We start from the raw sequence: 15,303 nt of genomic DNA on the forward strand, positions 1-15,303 counted from the left end.
GGAGACCAGCTCCCACCGCAGCAGGTCTCCTGCTACTCAGAGGAAGCTTCTCCCTGGGAGCAAGCTGTCTTGCCACAAGAGCCAAATCATCACAGAGGTCGACACGGATCTCAGATGAGAGTGGTGATTTCTCAGGGAGAGAAGTCCGCTGGATTTCAGCAAAAGCTGCATCTGGCCGAGAAGACGAGAGTTTCGAAAAGTGGTTGAACTGCCACTCACCTCCCAAGTAGAGTGAGTCGTCCTCCATGTCGCCTGGAACAAGGATCACAAGGTTTTTCTGCTGGGATCGCAGGTTGCAGAAAGACGCTATCTCTTCTGAGAGAGTCTTCAAATGACGAGCTCTCTGGCCGCATCAGCCCTTATAGAACTCACCCCCACCAACCGCGAACACCCCACCCACCCATCAGGTGCTCGATAAACCAATCAAATATCAGCACTCAATTAAGGAATGAGTCACAGGGTGTGTCCCCTTGCATCGCTGGGAATTCAACAGACACAGCCCACATCATGACTTCTAGAACACCTGAATGAAATTACTCCTCAGGCTGATAGGCACATGTAACATGAGTGTAACCGGGTTGGGACAGTGGCCACACAGTTGCATTATTTTAGGTAAAACAATGTCAGGGAAGAAATCTTTACCTATGAAACCTATGTGTGTGTGTGTGTGTGTGTGTGTGTTTGTGCGTGCGCGTGCGTGTGCGTGTGTGTGTGTTTGTGCCGGGATGTACTTCCGGCAGATACCGTCATCCTCTCAGTGATGGAAGGCCAAGAAGTCGGAAGTGCGCTTTCTGACCTGAGAATAGTCAATGAAGTATAGTAATTAGCACAGTGTATTTCTTCCTTAATAAGAAAGGAGAGATCCGTGGAATCCAACAGTCCATTCCAGCGATAACCTTTCCACGTTCAGCCTATTGATTCTATATCCGAGTGAAATTACCTGCCAGTGGAGAACAAGACCAGTCTTTGCATGAAATGCTCTTGTGGAAGCTAGATTGCCAAATAATAAAGCATCAATGATGGAAACATGCACTGAAGTTTGAAGAGATACTCAGTGCACAATGTAGAGTGTGAAAGACTTTGGGGAAATCATGCAATCACCGAGAGACTAATTGATGACTTTCCGCAAATTTATGCTTGCCAGAAAAGAGAGATGGTCATGACATTGTATAGTGAGTGGTTTGGACGTGCGACGGCAGTTTAAGAAAACATGAAACAAAAAACTTGAGAAATCACAAGGTATGCCAACTATAACCTTTGGTTTATTAAAGAATTGACGAAAATAAAAACAACGTATCTCACAGCATGGGTGATAATATTTTCATACGTATGTGATAATGGATCAACATTTGATAGAGAGGAAATGAAAAGTTCTAAATTTGACAAAAGCAAACACCGAAAATGGCACCGTCAAAAAGCCCGGGTGACGGGAGTGAGGCCCTGTCTCAAGAAGAAAACAGCAGAGATATTTAAAAGCAGGGAGTGAAACCGAGGATAGCATAACATTGTTCATACTGGCCCTTGTTTCAGTGGGAAAAGGCAAAAATAAGCCGTGTGTCTCCTGGATTCTCACATCAATTGTTCAGGATCTGCGATGTTGCCTCCATTTCCAGTTACGCATGGTATGGTGCAATTGCAGATAGCACATTTGGTGCAAAACTTTTAATGCTGACGAAAATGGACATGTTCCCTGAACTAAGAGGGACAGAATTTGGGTGTGTCTCCAGGCTCTCTGGCTTACCAGGAATGAAGATCCTGGCTCTAGGGATTTTCCCATAATGTCTTAGACAGTAAGCAACAGGGCAGAATTGAGGCCCGGCGCCAAGGCCTCGAGGTGTAAAGAGACAGCCGTGGCCTCAGGGCCCATGAAATTAGGATGATTTGAAGGAGGATGGTGGAATGAGAGGACTGTGACCTTTGGCCCCTTTTCTTTCCCTTGTCTTTTCATGGGCCAGGTGTGCTCCATCCGAAGGCTTCCTGTGCCTGATGTAAAGTGTCCTGGGTGAAGAAAGGGCACTGCTTCGAAAGGTGCTCCACAGGGAGAAAGGAGCCGCCATTTTCAGGAGAATGATCCCCAGAGGCGTGAGCAATCCAGATGCCGTGGCTTCACACAAGACGCTGGAGGGTCTTATTCCTGGAGCCGGGACCTGGGCATCGGTGTCCTTTAATGCTCATAACTGATTTTGAGGGGAGCCCAATCGATAACCCTTCTGGGAGTCATGTTCATCAGACTGTAGTTTTCACACACGTCACACAGAGACCCTGTTCGTATGCACGTTTGGGTGCCTGAGCAGGGCTGCGCCCAAGATTCTGTGGTTCTACGGAGCCCTGAGTTGTGTCCTGGACAGCTTTCCTCAGGGGTTGGTCAACTTTGATCACTGTACCTAGCAGGAAAGGGACCATGAAATCTAATCAGCCAATTCAGGAAAGGAAGGGGCCATTTCCCACAATTATTTCCACAGGAACACCATGTCAAATAAATAAGTCTGATTGCAGGACAGGGTCTGAGCTTCAGAGATGCAGCTTTCGCAGCTGGACGAATGGCCTGAAATCTCCCCAAATGCCGTTTTTAAACACACCAAATGAGATTTATTTCAGGGCTGTCTGAATGTATTTTAGTTGAATACACACACTCCAGTGTTTGATTTCCTTTATTATCAATAAGACTTAGTTGCAAATGACTTCCATGCCAGTGGGAAAATTTTCTGTTTCGACTCATTGGAAGTGGACACCGTGAAACAGGCAAGTGGGTCTGTCTGTTTCCGGCGTTCTGTGGGTTCCAGCAAGAGCACAAGTCCCAGGGCGCCTGAGGTCCATTCAGAAACCAAAACAAAATGGGCGAGCCAGGGTCAGAAAGAAGAGCACCGTTCCTATCTTCCAATTGAATTCCAGTTTCCAGTATTCAAGGCGGTGAGAATGATCCACGGATGTCCCACATGAGCAAAATTTCACCTTCTCTTGCCGACCAACAACTGACGAATGAAACACACCGCAAGAGAAAATAGTAAACCCTGTCCCCTGCAATAACCTCACACGGAAACCTACACGTCAATAGGTCATATTCAGAAATACACACTGAATGTCATCTACCATGAACACAAACACACAGACAGTCCCTCCAGAGGTTCGGAAGACTCACCACCCCAAAACTTGATGTTTCCCAGGTGTGGGCTCATCCTGAGACGCAGCCATCACTATCCAGTTGTCCCTGTTGTAGAGACAGAAACTTGGGCTCCTCATTACTTTATGTAGGATTGACGGTGTTCGTGTTTGTGTGGGTGTGTGTGTGTTTCCGTGCGCGCTTGTGGGTGTATTTGTGTTTCTGTGTGTGTGTGTGTGTGTGTGTGCGTGCACCCCTACGTGTGGGTCGGCACTTGAACTGAGGTCACTGGCACAGAAGCAGAGCCCTCTTGCTGTGTTTGTTCTTCCCTTTGGATCTCCTGGTCCTCCCTTGCAGAGAAGCGAGTGTGCCAGTGTTCATGGACTCCTGATCTGTCGGGTTCGTGGAAGAGAGGTTTAGCAGGGAGCTTTGCTGTTGAGGATGATGGTTTTTCATCCCACACTTGTATTTTGATTGATGAATCACAAGTACGTTGGGAGGCAGGGTACCTTCGACTTTTCTGACGTTGAACTCAGGCTTCGTTTTGTTTTGCTCTTGGAGGAATTTCCAGTGGTCTAAGGTGCTTTCCTGAGTGTCTCTTTCCACCAAGTGCTCGTCCAACTCGGGTACCTGGAGGCAGGGGTGGTCTCTCTTGAGCTCTCCTTGCGTTGCTCGCCTGTCTGTGTCTTCAGCGCCAAGGGCTCTTGGTTCCCTGCCTCTTGACACACTCTCACTCTGTCTTTCCCATTCACTCTTCTGGATGTAAAAGAGGACATAGGCCTGTTGACTCAGGGCAGAAGTGATGCCAGAGGCAGTGACCTGGGCGTCATCCATTTTATACCACTGGCCTTCTTGAGCATTGACATAAGAGAAGTAATGTCCGTTGTGACAACCCCACCCAGCGTGGACCAGCACAGCATAGAGGACATAGACAAGAGGTCCTGTGTTCTGCTGAGACATGTATGGCTGCATGTCAAGGCACTCAGGATATTGCACATTCTTGGCAAGTTTGTTGCCTGTGACATCGGAGAATCTCTTCAATACAAGGATGAGGACCTTGGCAGAAGTGTGTAAAGTTAACGTCTTGGAGGCAGGCGCCTTCTGGAGACAAAGACCACAATGATAGGCATTCTCTCCATTGAGTTCTTCGGGCTTCACCAACTGTTCCAAAGCTTGCTCGACACTCTGAGCTGCCTGGATATCCAGGGCGATGTCCAGGTAAGGGTCAAAGGTGTCTGAAATGCCGTGGCAGTGGAGACACTTGATTTGAGATCTCCAGTACCCTCCAAATATTTGGTGGATGAGGGTGGTGTCCTTGGAGTGATGATCTACCTGCTTGTGCCCGGGAAGGCATGCCTTTTTCATGGCATCCACAGTGAGCATGAGAAATTCGTGAGCAGCTTCCTGCTTGCCTCTATGGAAGCCAGCAGCCAATGCCTGTGAGGGCTGGATGACATGGCCAGGACGGTAGAGGGCCCGTGTGATGTGAGCTTGCATAGTACAGAGCATGCAGCACTTGTGACGATGACACATTTGAGAGTGCTCCCGGGACAGCATGTAGTTGGCAAGGGGCGGTGTGTATGTCAGGCACTGCAGGGAAGCGTTCACGTAGCAGGTATTTCCCATATTCTGGAGCCCAGCCCCCACCGCAGCAGGTCTCCTGCTACTCAGAGGAAGCTTCTCCCTGGGAGCAAGCTGTCTTGCCACAGGAGCCAAATCATCACAGAAGTCGACACGGGTCTCAGATGAGAGTGGTGACTTCTCAGGGAGAGAAGTCGGCTGGATTTCAGCAAAAGCTGCATCTGGCCGAGAAGATGTGAGTTTTGAAAAGTGGTTGAACTGCCACTCACCTCCCAAGTAGAGTGAGTCGTCCTCCATGTCGCCTGGAACAAGGATCACAAGGTTTTTCTGCTGGGACCGCAGGTTGCAGAAAGACGCTATCTCTTCCGAGAGAGTCTTCAAATGACGAGCTCTCTGGCCGCATCAGCCCTTACAGAACTCACCCCCACCAACCGCGAACACCCCACCCACCCACCAGGTACTCGATAAACCAATCAAGTATCAGCACTCAATTAAGGAATGAGTCACAGGGTGTGTCCCCTTGCATCGCTGGGAATTCAACAGACACAGCCCACATCATGACTTCTAGAACACCTGAATCAAATTACTCCTCAGGCTGATAGGCACATGTAACATGAGTGTAACCGGGTTGGGACAGTGGCCACACAGTTGCCTTATTTTAGGTAAAACAATGTCAGGGAAGAAATCTTTACCTATGAAACCTATGTGTGTGTGTGTGTGTGTGTGTGTGTGTGTTTGTGCGTGCGCGTGCGTGCGCGTGTGTGTTTGTGCCGGGATGTACTTCCAAGTATGTGCTTTTGGCAGATACCGTCATCCTCTCAGCGATGGAAGGACAAGAAGTCGGAAGTGCGCTTTCTGACCTGAGAATAGTCAAAGAAGTATAGTAATTAGCACAGTGTATTTCTTCCTTAATAAGAAAGGAGAGATCCGTGGAATCCAACAGTCCATTCCAGCGATAACCTTTCCACGTTCAGCCTATTGATTCTATATCCGAGTGAAATTACCTGCCAGTGGAGAACAAGACCAGTCTTTGCATGAAATGCTCTTGTGGAAGCTAGATTGCCAAATAATAAAGCATCAATGATAGAAACATGCACTGAAGTTTGAAGAGATACTCAGTGCACAATGTAGAGTGTGAAAGACTTTGGGGAAATCATGCAATCACCGAGAAACTAATTGATGACATTCCGCAAATTTATGCTTGCCAGAAAAGAGAGATGGTCATGACATTGTATAGTGAGTGGTTTCGGACGTGCGACGGCAGTTTAAGAAAACATGAAACAAAAAACTTGAGAAATCACAAGGTATGCCAACTATAACCTTTGGTTTATTAAAGAATTGACGAAAATACAAACAACGTATCTCACAGCATGGGTGATACTATTTTCATACGTATGTGATAATGGATCAACATTTGATAGAGAGGAAATGAAAAGTTCTGAATTTGACAAAAGCAAACACCGAAAATTGCACCGTCAAAAAGCCCGGGTGACGGGAGTGAGGCCCTGTCTCAAGAAGAAAACAGCGGAGAGATTTAAAAGCAGGGAGTGAAACCGAGGATAGCATAACATTGTTCATACTGGCCCTTGTTTCAGTGGGAAAAGGCAAAAATAAGCCGTGTGTCTCCTGGATTCTCACATCAATTGTTCAGGATCTGAGATGTTGCCTCCATTTCCAGTTACGCATGGTATGGTGCAATTGCAGTTAGCACATTTGGTGCAAAACTTTTAATGCTGACGAAAATGGACATGTTCCCTGAACTAAGAGGGACAGAATTTGGGTGTGTCTCCAGGCTCTCTGGCTTACCAGGAATGAAGATCTTGGCTCTAGGGATTTTCCCATAATGTCTTAGACAGTAAGCAACAGGGCAGAATTGAGGCCCGGCGCCAAGGCCTCGAGGTGTAAAGAGACAGCCGTGGCCTCAGGGCCCATGAAATTAGGCTGATTTGAAGGAGGATGGTGGAATGAGAGGACTGTGACCTTTGGCCCCTTTTCTTTCCCTTGTCTTCTCATGGGCCAGGTGTGCTCCATCCGAAGGCTTCCTGTGCCTGATGTAAAGTGTCCTGGGTGAAGAAAGGGCACTGCTTCGAAAGGTGCTCCACAGGGAGAAAGGAGCCGCCATTTTCAGGAGAATGATCCCCAGAAGCGTGAGCAATCCAGATGCCGTGGCTTCACACAAGACGCTGGAGGGTCTTATTCCTGGAGCCGGGACCTGGGCATCGGTGTCCTTTAATGCTCATAACTGATTTTGAGGGGAGCCCAATCGATAACCCCTCTGGGAGTCATGTTCATCAGACTGTAGTTTTCACACACGTCACACAGAGGCCCTGTTCGTATGCACGTTTGTGTGCCTGAGCAGGGCTGCGCCCAAGATTCTGTGGTTCTACGGAGCCCTGAGTTGTGTCCTGGACAGCTTTCCTCAGGGGTTGGTCAACTTTGATCACTGCACGTAGCAAGAAAGGGACCATGAAATCTAATCAGCCAATTCAGGAAAGGAAGGGGCCATTTCCCACAATTATTTCCACAGGAACACCATGTCAGATAAATAAGTCTGATTGCAGGACAGGGTCTGTGCTTCAGAGATGCAGCTTTCGCAGCTGGACGAATGGCCTGGAATCTCCCCAAATGCCGTTTTTAAACACACCAAATGAGATTTATTTCAGGGCTGTCTGAATGTATTTTAGTTGAATACACACACTCCAGTGTTTGATTTCCTTTATTATCAATAAGACTTAGTTGCAAATGACTTCCATGCCAGTGGGAAAATTTTCTGTTTCGACTCATTGGAAGTGGACACCGTGAAACAGGCAAGTGGGTCTGTCTGTTTCCGGCGTTCTGTGGGTTCCAGCAAGAGCACAAGTCCCAGGGCACCTGAGGTCCATTCAGAAACCAAAACAAAATGGGCGAGCCAGGGTCAGAAAGAAGAGCACCGTTCCTATCTTCCAATTGAATTCCAGTTTCCACTATTGAAGGTGGCGAGAATGATCCACGGATGTCCCACATGAGCAAAATTTCACCTTCTCTTGCCGACCAACAACTGACGAATGAAACACACCCCAAGAGAAAATAGTAAACCCTGTCCCCAGCAATAACCTCACACGCAAACCTACACGTCAATAGGTCATATTCAGAAATACACACTGAATGTCATCTACCATGAACACAAACACACAGACAGTCCCTCCAGAGGTTCGGAAGACTCACCACCCCAAAACTTGATGTTTCCCAGGTGTGGGCTCATCCTGAGACGCAGCCATCACTATCCAGTTGTCCCTGTTGTAGAGACAGAAACTTGGGCTCCTCATTACTTTATGTAGGATTGACGGTGTTCGTGTTTGTGTGGGTGTGTGTGTGTTTCCGTGCGCGCTTGTGGGTGTATTTGTGTTTGTGTGTGCGTGTGTGTGTGTGCGTGCACCCCTACGTGTGGGTCGGCACTTGAACTGAGGTCACTGGCACACAAGCAGAGCCCTCTTGCTGTGTTTGTTCTTCCCTTTGGATCTCCTGGTCCTCCCTTGCAGAGAAGCGAGTGTGCCAGTGTTCATGGACTCCTGATCTGTCGGGTTCGTGGAAGAGAGGTTTAGCAGGGAGCTTTGCTGTTGAGGATGATGGTTTTTCATCCCACACTTGTATTTTGATTGATGAATCACAAGTACGTTGGGAGGCAGGGTACCTTCGACTTTTCTGACGTTGAACTCAGGCTTCGTTTTGTTTTGCTCTTGGAGGAATTTCCAGTGGTCTAAGGTGCTTTCCTGAGTGTCTCTTTCCACCAAGTGCTCGTCCAACTCGGGTACCTGGAGGCAGGGGTGGTCTCTCTTGAGCTCTCCTTGCGTTGCTCGCCTGTCTGTGTCTTCAGCGCCAAGGGCTCTTGGTTCCCTGCCTCTTGACACACTCTCACTGTGTCTTTCCCATTCACTCTTCTGGATGTAAAAGAGGACATAGGCCTGTTGACTCAGGGCAGAAGTGATGCCAGAGGCAGTGACCTGGGCGTCATCCATTTTATACCACTGGCCTTCTTGAGCTTTGACATAAGAGAAGTAATGTCCGTTGTGACAACCCCACCCAGCGTGGACCAGCACAGCATAGAGGACATAGACAAGAGGTCCTGTGTTCTGCTGAGACATGTATGGCTGCATGTCAAGGCACTCAGGATATTGCACATTCTTGGCAAGTTTGTTGCCTGTGACATCGGAGAATCTCTTCAATACAAGGATGAGGACCTTGGCAGAAGTGTGTAAAGTTAACGTCTTGGAGGCAGGCGCCTTCTGGAGACAAAGACCACAACGATAGGCATTCTCTCCATTGAGTTCTTCGGGCTTCACCAACTGTTCCAAAGCTTGCTCGACACTCTGAGCTGCCTGGATATCCAGGGCGATGTCCAGGTAAGGGTCAAAGGTGTCTGAAATGCCGTGGCAGTGGAGACACTTGATTTGAGATCTCCAGTACCCTCCAAATATTTGGTGGATGAGGGTGGTGTCCTTGGAGTGATGATCTACCTGCTTGTGCCCGGGAAGGCATGCCTTTTTCATGGCATCCACAGTGAACATGAGAAATTCGTGAGCATCTTCCTGCTTGCCTCTATGGAAGCCAGCAGCCAATGCCTGTGAGGGCTGGATGACATGGCCAGGACGGTAGAGGGCCCGTGTGATGTGAGCTTGCATAGTACAGAGCATGCAGCACTTGTGACGATGACACGTTTGAGAGTGCTCCCGGGACAGCATGTAGTTGGCAAGGGGCGGTGTGTATGTCAGGCACTGCAGGGAAGCGTTCACGTAGCAGGTATTTCCCATATTCTGGAGCCCAGCCCCCACCGCAGCAGGTCTCCTGCTACTCAGAGGAAGCTTCTCCCTGGGAGCAAGCTGTCTTGCCACAGGAGCCAAATCATCACAGAAGTCGACACGGGTCTCAGATGAGAGTGGTGACTTCTCAGGGAGAGAAGTCGGCTGGATTTCAGCAAAAGCTGCATCTGGCCGAGAAGATGTGAGTTTTGAAAAGTGGTTGAACTGCCACTCACCTCCCAAGTAGAGTGAGTCGCCCTCCATGTCGCCCGGAACAAGGATCACAAGGTTTTTCTGCTGGGACCGCAGGTTGCAGAAAGACGCTATCTCTTCCGAGAGAGTCTTCAAATGACGAGCTCTCTGGCCGCATCAGCCCTTACAGAACTCACCCCCACCAACCGCGAACACCCCACCCACCCACCAGGTACTCGATAAACCAATCAAGTATCAGCACTCAATTAAGGAATGAGTCACAGGGTGTGTCCCCTTGCATCGCTGGGAATTCAACAGACACAGCCCACATCATGACTTCTAGAACACCTGAATCAAATTACTCCTCAGGCTGATAGGCACATGTAACATGAGTGTAACCGGGTTGGGACAGTGGCCACACAGTTGCCTTATTTTAGGTAAAACAATGTCAGGGAAGAAATCTTTACCTATGAAACCTATGTGTGTGTGTGTGTGTGTGTGTGTGTGTGTTTGTGCGTGCGCGTGCGTGCGCGTGTGTGTTTGTGCCGGGATGTACTTCCAAGTATGTGCTTTTGGCAGATACCGTCATCCTCTCAGCGATGGAAGGACAAGAAGTCGGAAGTGCGCTTTCTGACCTGAGAATAGTCAAAGAAGTATAGTAATTAGCACAGTGTATTTCTTCCTTAATAAGAAAGGAGAGATCCGTGGAATCCAACAGTCCATTCCAGCGATAACCTTTCCACGTTCAGCCTATTGATTCTATATCCGAGTGAAATTACCTGCCAGTGGAGAACAAGACCAGTCTTTGCATGAAATGCTCTTGTGGAAGCTAGATTGCCAAATAATAAAGCATCAATGATAGAAACATGCACTGAAGTTTGAAGAGATACTCAGTGCACAATGTAGAGTGTGAAAGACTTTGGGGAAATCATGCAATCACCGAGAAACTAATTGATGACATTCCGCAAATTTATGCTTGCCAGAAAAGAGAGATGGTCATGACATTGTATAGTGAGTGGTTTCGGACGTGCGACGGCAGTTTAAGAAAACATGAAACAAAAAACTTGAGAAATCACAAGGTATGCCAACTATAACCTTTGGTTTATTAAAGAATTGACGAAAATACAAACAACGTATCTCACAGCATGGGTGATACTATTTTCATACGTATGTGATAATGGATCAACATTTGATAGAGAGGAAATGAAAAGTTCTGAATTTGACAAAAGCAAACACCGAAAATTGCACCGTCAAAAAGCCCGGGTGACGGGAGTGAGGCCCTGTCTCAAGAAGAAAACAGCGGAGAGATTTAAAAGCAGGGAGTGAAACCGAGGATAGCATAACATTGTTCATACTGGCCCTTGTTTCAGTGGGAAAAGGCAAAAATAAGCCGTGTGTCTCCTGGATTCTCACATCAATTGTTCAGGATCTGAGATGTTGCCTCCATTTCCAGTTACGCATGGTATGGTGCAATTGCAGTTAGCACATTTGGTGCAAAACTTTTAATGCTGACGAAAATGGACATGTTCCCTGAACTAAGAGGGACAGAATTTGGGTGTGTCTCCAGGCTCTCTGGCTTACCAGGAATGAAGATCTTGGCTCTAGGGATTTTCCCATAATGTCTTAGACAGTAAGCAACAGGGCAGAATTGAGGCCCGGCGCCAAGGCCTCGAGGTGTAAAGAGACAGCCGTGGCCTCAGGGCCCATGAAATTAGGCTGATTTGAAGGAGGATGGTGGAATGAGAGGACTGTGACCTTTGGCCCCTTTTCTTTCCCTTGTCTTCTCATGGGCCAGGTGTGCTCCATCCGAAGGCTTCCTGTGCCTGATGTAAAGTGTCCTGGGTGAAGAAAGGGCACTGCTTCGAAAGGTGCTCCACAGGGAGAAAGGAGCCGCCATTTTCAGGAGAATGATCCCCAGAAGCGTGAGCAATCCAGATGCCGTGGCTTCACACAAGACGCTGGAGGGTCTTATTCCTGGAGCCGGGACCTGGGCATCGGTGTCCTTTAATGCTCATAACTGATTTTGAGGGGAGCCCAATCGATAACCCTTCTGGGAGTCATGTTCATCAGACTGTAGTTTTCACACACGTCACACAGAGGCCCTGTTCGTATGCACGTTTGTGTGCCTGAGCAGGGCTGCGCCCAAGATTCTGTGGTTCTACGGAGCCCTGAGTTGTGTCCTGGACAGCTTTCCTCAGGGGTTGGTCAACTTTGATCACTGCACGTAGCAAGAAAGGGACCATGAAATCTAATCAGCCAATTCAGGAAAGGAAGGGGCCATTTCCCACAATTATTTCCACAGGAACACCATGTCAGATAAATAAGTCTGATTGCAGGACAGGGTCTGTGCTTCAGAGATGCAGCTTTCGCAGCTGGACGAATGGCCTGGAATCTCCCCAAATGCCGTTTTTAAACACACCAAATGAGATTTATTTCAGGGCTGTCTGAATGTATTTTAGTTGAATACACACACTCCAGTGTTTGATTTCCTTTATTATCAATAAGACTTAGTTGCAAATGACTTCCATGCCAGTGGGAAAATTTTCTGTTTCGACTCATTGGAAGTGGACACCGTGAAACAGGCAAGTGGGTCTGTCTGTTTCCGGCGTTCTGTGGGTTCCAGCAAGAGCACAAGTCCCAGGGCGCCTGAGGTCCATTCAGAAACCAAAACAAAATGGGCGAGCCAGGGTCAGAAAGAAGAGCACCGTTCCTATCTTCCAATTGAATTCCAGTTTCCACTATTGAAGGTGGCGAGAATGATCCACGGATGTCCCACATGAGCAAAATTTCACCTTCTCTTGCCGACCAACAACTGACGAATGAAACACACACCAAGAGAAAATAGTAAACCCTGTCCCCAGCAATAACCTCACACGCAAACCTACACGTCAATAGGTCATATTCAGAAATACACACTGAATGTCATCTACCATGAACACAAACACACAGACAGTCCCTCCAGAGGTTCGGAAGACTCACCACCCCAAAACTTGATGTTTCCCAGGTGTGGGCTCATCCTGAGACGCAGCCATCACTATCCAGTTGTCCCTGTTGTAGAGACAGAAACTTGGGCTCCTCATTACTTTATGTAGGATTGACGGTGTTCGTGTTTGTGTGGGTGTGTGTGTGTTTCCGTGCGCGCTTGTGGGTGTATTTGTGTTTGTGTGTGCGTGTGTGTGTGTGCGTGCACCCCTACGTGTGGGTCGGCACTTGAACTGAGGTCACTGGCACACAAGCAGAGCCCTCTTGCTGTGTTTGTTCTTCCCTTTGGATCTCCTGGTCCTCCCTTGCAGAGAAGCGAGTGTGCCAGTGTTCATGGACTCCTGATCTGTCGGGTTCGTGGAAGAGAGGTTTAGCAGGGAGCTTTGCTGTTGAGGATGATGGTTTTTCATCCCACACTTGTATTTTGATTGATGAATCACAAGTACGTTGGGAGGCAGGGTACCTTCGACTTTTCTGACGTTGAACTCAGGCTTCGTTTTGTTTTGCTCTTGGAGGAATTTCCAGTGGTCTAAGGTGCTTTCCTGAGTGTCTCTTTCCACCAAGTGCTCGTCCAACTCGGGTACCTGGAGGCAGGGGTGGTCTCTCTTGAGCTCTCCTTGCGTTGCTCGCCTGTCTGTGTCTTCAGCGCCAAGGGCTCTTGGTTCCCTGCCTCTTGACACACTCTCACTGTGTCTTTCCCATTCACTCTTCTGGATGTAAAAGAGGACATAGGCCTGTTGACTCAGGGCAGAAGTGATGCCAGAGGCAGTGACCTGGGCGTCATCCATTTTATACCACTGGCCTTCTTGAGCTTTGACATAAGAGAAGTAATGTCCGTTGTGACAACCCCACCCAGCGTGGACCAGCACAGCATAGAGGACATAGACAAGAGGTCCTGTGTTCTGCTGAGACATGTATGGCTGCATGTCAAGGCACTCAGGATATTGCACATTCTTGGCAAGTTTGTTGCCTGTGACATCGGAGAATCTCTTCAATACAAGGATGAGGACCTTGGCAGAAGTGTGTAAAGTTAACGTCTTGGAGGCAGGCACCTTCTGGAGACAAAGACCACAACGATAGGCATTCTCTCCATTGAGTTCTTCGGGCTTCACCAACTGTTCCAAAGCTTGCTGGACACTCTGAGCTGCCTGGATATCCAGGGCGATGTCCAGGTAAGGGTCAAAGGTGTCTGAAATGCCGTGGCAGTGGAGACACTTGATTTGAGATCTCCAGTACCCTCCAAATATTTGGTGGATGAGGGTGGTGTCCTTGGAGTGATGATCTACCTGCTTGTGCCCGGGAAGGCATGCCTTTTTCATGGCATCCACAGTGAACATGAGAAATTCGTGAGCATCTTCCTGCTTGCCTCTATGGAAGCCAGCAGCCAATGCCTGTGAGGGGTGGATGACATGGCCAGGACGGTAGAGGGCCCGTGTGATGTGAGCTTGCATAGTACAGAGCATGCAGCACTTGTGACGATGACACGTTTGAGAGTGCTCCCGGGACAGCATGTAGTTGGCAAGGGGCGGTGTGTATGTCAGGCACTGCAGGGAAGCGTTCACGTAGCAGGTATTTCCCATATTCTGGAGCCCAGCCCCCACCGCAGCAGGTCTCCTGCTACTCAGAGGAAGCTTCTCCCTGGGAGCAAGCTGTCTTGCCACAGGAGCCAAATCATCACAGAAGTCGACACGGGTCTCAGATGAGAGTGGTGACTTCTCAGGGAGAGAAGTCGGCTGGATTTCAGCAAAAGCTGCATCTGGCCGAGAAGATGTGAGTTTTGAAAAGTGGTTGAACTGCCACTCACCTCCCAAGTAGAGTGAGTCGCCCTCCATGTCACCCGGAACAAGGATCACAAGGTTTTTCTGCTGGGACCGCAGGTTGCAGAAAGACGCTATCTCTTCCGAGAGAGTCTTCAAATGACGAGCTCTCTGGCCGCATCAGCCCTTACAGAACTCACCCCCACCAACCGCGAACACCCCACCCACCCACCAGGTACTCGATAAACCAATCAAGTATCAGCACTCAATTAAGGAATGAGTCACAGGGTGTGTCCCCTTGCATCGCTGGGAATTCAACAGACACAGCCCACATCATGACTTCTAGAACACCTGAATCAAATTACTCCTCAGGCTGATAGGCACATGTAACATGAGTGTAACCGGGTTGGGACAGTGGCCACACAGTTGCCTTATTTTAGGTAAAACAATGTCAGGGAAGAAATCTTTACCTATGAAACCTATGTGTGTGTGTGTGTGTGTGTGTGTGTGTGTGTGTGTGTTTGTGCGTGCGCGTGCGTGCGCGTGTGTGTTTGTGCCGGGATGTACTTCCAAGTATGTGCTTTTGGCAGATACCGTCATCCTCTCAGCGATGGAAGGACAAGAAGTCGGAAGTGCGCTTTCTGACCTGAGAATAGTCAAAGAAGTATAGTAATTAGCACAGTGTATTTCTTCCTTAATAAGAAAGGAGAGATCCGTGGAATCCAACAGTCCATTCCAGCGATAACCTTTCCACGTTCAGCCTATTGATTCTATATCCGAGTGAAATTACCTGCCAGTGGAGAACAAGACCAGTCTTTGCATGAAATGCTCTTGTGGAAGCTAGATTGCCAAATAATAAAGCATCAATGATAGAAACATGCACTGAAGTTTGAAGAGATACTCAGTGCACAATGTA

General features: G+C 48.4%; 2 protein-coding genes across 2 annotated transcripts; both read right to left on the reverse strand.

The window, feature by feature from the left end:
- Positions 1-8,127: 8,127 nt before the first annotated feature.
- On the reverse strand, positions 8,128-9,720 carry LOC134759008 (ubiquitin carboxyl-terminal hydrolase 17-like protein 22). The gene has a single exon (XM_063708989.1). The coding sequence runs from the start codon at positions 9,718-9,720 to the stop codon at positions 8,128-8,130; it is 1,593 nt and encodes a 530-aa protein (XP_063565059.1).
- A 3,149-nt stretch (positions 9,721-12,869) lies between these two features.
- LOC134759009 (ubiquitin carboxyl-terminal hydrolase 17-like protein 22) lies at positions 12,870-14,462 on the reverse strand. The gene has a single exon (XM_063708990.1). The coding sequence runs from the start codon at positions 14,460-14,462 to the stop codon at positions 12,870-12,872; it is 1,593 nt and encodes a 530-aa protein (XP_063565060.1).
- Between the last annotated feature and the right edge of the window lie 841 nt (positions 14,463-15,303).

Source organism: Gorilla gorilla, chromosome 7 (genome assembly GCF_029281585.2).
Source record: "Gorilla gorilla gorilla isolate KB3781 chromosome 7, NHGRI_mGorGor1-v2.1_pri, whole genome shotgun sequence".
In the NCBI taxonomy this organism is placed as follows: Eukaryota; Metazoa; Chordata; class Mammalia; order Primates; family Hominidae; genus Gorilla; species Gorilla gorilla.

Coding starts and splice junctions, on each gene's coding strand:
- LOC134759008 (XM_063708989.1), bottom strand. CDS start 9,720: ATGGAGGGCGACTCACTCTACTTGGGAGGTGAGTGGCAGTTCAACCAC.
- LOC134759009 (XM_063708990.1), bottom strand. CDS start 14,462: ATGGAGGGCGACTCACTCTACTTGGGAGGTGAGTGGCAGTTCAACCAC.